Source organism: Marmota marmota, unplaced genomic scaffold (assembly GCF_001458135.2).
Source record: "Marmota marmota marmota unplaced genomic scaffold, marMar, whole genome shotgun sequence".
Classification (NCBI taxonomy): domain Eukaryota; kingdom Metazoa; phylum Chordata; class Mammalia; order Rodentia; family Sciuridae; genus Marmota; species Marmota marmota.
This window is the reverse complement of record NW_026000229.1, coordinates 9582865-9586850: the sequence shown is the minus strand read 5'-3', so window position 1 is coordinate 9586850 and position 3986 is coordinate 9582865. Positions and strand designations below refer to the sequence as shown.

The window sequence follows — 3986 nt, the reverse complement described above, 5'->3', positions numbered from 1 at the left end:
CTAGTTACAGCAGTCAACCAATAAGGAATCTCCACACTTAATGGCTCGCTGGCGTTACTTCACAAACCACTCCCTCTGGCAAAATGCCAGGCGCCATCCAGACTTGTTTACAGACTCTTAACACTTATGATCATACAAAAGTCTGCACACAGATGTTTATGGCATCTTTCTGCAAATTAATTGTTCTAACTTGGAAGCAACTAATATGTACTTCAGTAGGTAAATGGATGGATAAATTGTGGTACATCCAGGTAAAAAAATAATTTTCATTGCTAAAAAGAAGAGCTATGAATTCATGAAAAGACTTTGAAGCTAATTTAAAATTCTACATACTGTATGATTCCAACTTTCTAACTATGGCATTCTGGAAAAAGCAAACATGGAGACAGTAAAGAGATTGGTGGTGGCCAAGAGTATTGAATAGAAATGTTAAGAGTAGACAATTCTTTCCTTGGTTTTCCTGATCTTAGGGGCAAAGTATGTAATACTTCACCATTGTATGAACCATTGCATTTTTTTCCCACAAATGCCTTTATCAGGTTAAATATATTCCCTTCCATTTTTGATTTGCTAAGAGTTGCTTTTTTTTTTTTTTTTTTGTGGCTGTGCTGGGAATTGAACTCAGGAACTCAGGGCCTCATGTATTCTAGGCAAGTGTCCTACCACTGAGCTATATCCCCAGCTCTTGCTGAGAATTTTTAGGATGGCTTTTTTCACTGCCCTAAAACTCATCTGTGCTGTTCATCCTCCTCTCAACACCCCTGACCACTACTGATCTTTTTACTGATTCCAACTTTGCCTTTTCCAGAATGTCATATTGTTGGAATCACTATGTAGCCATTTTAAATTTACTTCTTTTCATTTAGAAATATGCACTTAAATTTTCTCCATGTCTTTTTCATGATTTGCTAGCTCATTCTTTTTTTCTTTTTTTTTTTTTTTTTTTTTAGTATTTTTTTTTAGTTGTCAATGGACTTTTATTTTATTTATATGTGGTGCTGAGAATTGAACCCAGTGCCTCACACATGCTAGGCAAGTGCTCTACCAAATGCCGCAGTCTGGCTGGGCACAATTCAGGAGCCGCTTATCAAGCAGAAACGAACTTTATTTTTAGAACACACATGCTGCACCACAGGAGCTCTTGAGGAATTCCCTCAGAGCCCAACTGCCACCACATGCTTCCCACAAGCCTCTCAACCCCCCCTCCCCCCACTCCTCCTGCTCTTGAGTCCGATTGGCTAGGTCGCATGGGTGGAGCCAAAAGAGTTCCCCAATGAGCAGCTCCGTGGTCTGAAAGGGTGGGGAAACAGCCCAATGAGCATCACTGCAGAGGAGCCAATCAGCTGGCAGCTGGAAGTTTGCTGGGGCCCCTTCAGCTGTGGCTCTCAACATGTCCCCCTCTCTGTTTAAACAACAAGCATGTGGCTTAGGGACGGTGCCTGCCTTAGGTTGTCGAGTACTACATATGGTCCTTACCCGTCATCGGATGAGCTGACCTCAAGGCGTCAGCCTCCTGTCTTAGGTTGGTACCATTGCAATTGGATCTTACCCGTCATTGACTACTGATCCAGCATACAGCCACACCTGTGGATAACAAGCATGTGGCTTAGGGACTGGTAGTCCTAGCTCATTTCTTTTAGTAGAGTTGTAGCCAGTGCAATAATGTCCAAAATATATAGAAAAAAAAAAAAGCTCTTATAGATGATATGGTTGTTTATCCTGGGGAAATCTGAAGGCATCCTAAAATAAAATAAAACTATAATACTTGATAAGTGAATTTTGTTAAGGTTCTAAGATACAAGTCCAGTGTATAAAAATCAATTGTATTTTTATATATTAGCAAGAAACAATTTGAAAATGAAAGTTTGAAAAACCAATTTAGAGTCAAATATATTTGCATGAAATAGATATGAATTTAACAAAATGTATTTTCTACTCTGAAAACCACAAAAGCATTGCTGTGAAAAAGATGATTAAAATAGAAAGATATACCATGTTCTCTGGAAGATTAAATATTGTTAAGGTAAAAAATTTTCCAAAATTGTTCTATAGACTCCTGTCAATCCCAGCAGGTTTGGGGTTAGAAATTGACAAGCTGTTTCTAAACTCTTAAGGAGGTACACAGGACCTAGAACATCCAAGGCAATCTTGAAAAAGAATAAAATTGAGGTTAGCTAGCCTGGAGGCTGAGGCCACAGGATTGTAAGTTAGGCTGGCATCCTAGGATGGCAGTTTAGCAAGATCCTGGAAGAAGGGGAAGGAGGAATAAGAACAAGAAGAATAAAATTGGAGGATTAATACCACCTTATTTCAAGGCTTACTATGACAGTAATGTGGTACTAGCATAAGACAAATAAGATTAGTAAAACAACATAATCCTCATAAATAGATTTTATACTTACAGGCATTTGGTTTTGGGGGTGGGGTACTAGGGATTTAACTAGGGTGCTCTAGCACTGAGCTATATCCCCAGCCCTTTTTATTTTTTTTAATTTTTTTTATTTTTTTTTTTTAAGAACACAAACCCATCTTTATTTTCCATTAGTTTAAATCCTTGAGGGGTACAGCATCACACGGATTCTGTGTCCAATGGCCTTAGCAGGAAGGTTGCTTCGGAATTTGGCCCGAACCATGCCACTATTTCCATGGGCACGAGTTACCTTTCCCCAGATTACTCTGGTTTTGTTTGGTTTGCCACCAGGAGTCACAGTGTTGTTTTTTGCTTTGTACACATAAGCACATCTTTTGCCCAAATAGAACTCGGTTTCATCTCTGGCATAAACACCTTCAATTTTTAGAAGAGCTGTGTGCTCCCTTTGGTTCCGGAGACCCCGCTTATAGCCAGCAAAAATGGCTTTGCACCACAACCTTCCAGACATATCTGCCTTTTAGAAGTCCTGTTCCCAGCAGGCCTCCACAGGCACCAAGATGGCGGAAAAAAAAAAAACCCTTTTTATTTTTTGAGACAGGGTCTGGCTGGCCTCAAACTTGTGATCCTGCTGTTTCAGCCTCCTAAGTTGCTGGGATAACAAGCATGTACCACTGTTGCCTGGTTGTCTTTTATATTTTATTTTTTTTATTTTTAGTTGGACACAATACCTTTATTTTTATGTGGTGCTGAGGATCGAACCCAGGGCCCTGCACGTTCTACGACTAGTAGTAGCGCACTACTACTGCTGAGCCACAGGCCGTCTGGTTGTCATTTGATTTTTTGATAAAGGTACCAACACAGTGCAATGTGAAAAATCTTTTCAACAAATGATACTGGAACAGCTAGAAAGCGATATAGAGAAGAATGAATCTGGGTGATGGAGGTGGGAAGATGTTGGTCAAAATATACAAAATTTTAGCTAGAAAAGTGGAACAAGTTCAAGAGAACTATCATATAAGGTAGTGACCATAATTAACACTATATTCTTGAAAAGTACTAAAAGATTGGGTTTGCCATGAGTGTTACTGCATACCTGTAATCCCAGTGACTTGGGAGGCTAAGGCAGGAACATCACAAGTTCAGGCCAGCCTCAGCGATTTAGTGAGACCATGTCTCAAAAAGGACTGGGGATGTAGCTCAATTCCAAATCACCCCTGGATTAAAAGAGTGGCTTTTAAGTGTTTTTACCACAAAAAAAAAAAGTTTAGCTAATGCTAAACTTTTTGGCTAATTACCAAATTAGCCAATTTAGCACAATGTATTCATATTTCAAAACATAATTGTATACAATATATCTCTTTTTTGTCAATTGAAAAGAAATCCAAGCTCAACCTACCACTACAGACATAAAAAAGTAACTCAAAATGGATGATGGACCTAACTGAAAACTGAAGTTAAAAGGTTCCCAGAATTTCTTCTGGGAACATAACCATCAAAATGGCTAAAATGTTGGTAAGGCTGAGGAAGCCTCAACTGTCATACATTATTGGTGGGACTATAAAGTGATTCAGTCACTTTGGAAAAAAGTCCTTCACCAAGTTTATGGATGTTTAGC

The 3986-nt window shown here is 39.1% G+C and overlaps 1 protein-coding gene across 1 annotated transcript; it reads right to left on the bottom strand.

The window, feature by feature from the left end:
• Positions 1-2476: 2476 nt before the first annotated feature.
• On the bottom strand, positions 2477-2949 carry LOC107137964 (60S ribosomal protein L35a). The gene has a single exon (XM_015480455.2). The coding sequence runs from the start codon at positions 2877-2879 to the stop codon at positions 2547-2549; it is 333 nt and encodes a 110-aa protein (XP_015335941.1). The 5' UTR covers positions 2880-2949; the 3' UTR covers positions 2477-2546.
• Between the last annotated feature and the right edge of the window lie 1037 nt (positions 2950-3986).

Coding starts and splice junctions, on each gene's coding strand:
- LOC107137964 (XM_015480455.2), bottom strand. CDS start 2,879: ATGTCTGGAAGGTTGTGGTGCAAAGCCATTTTTGCTGGCTATAAGCGG.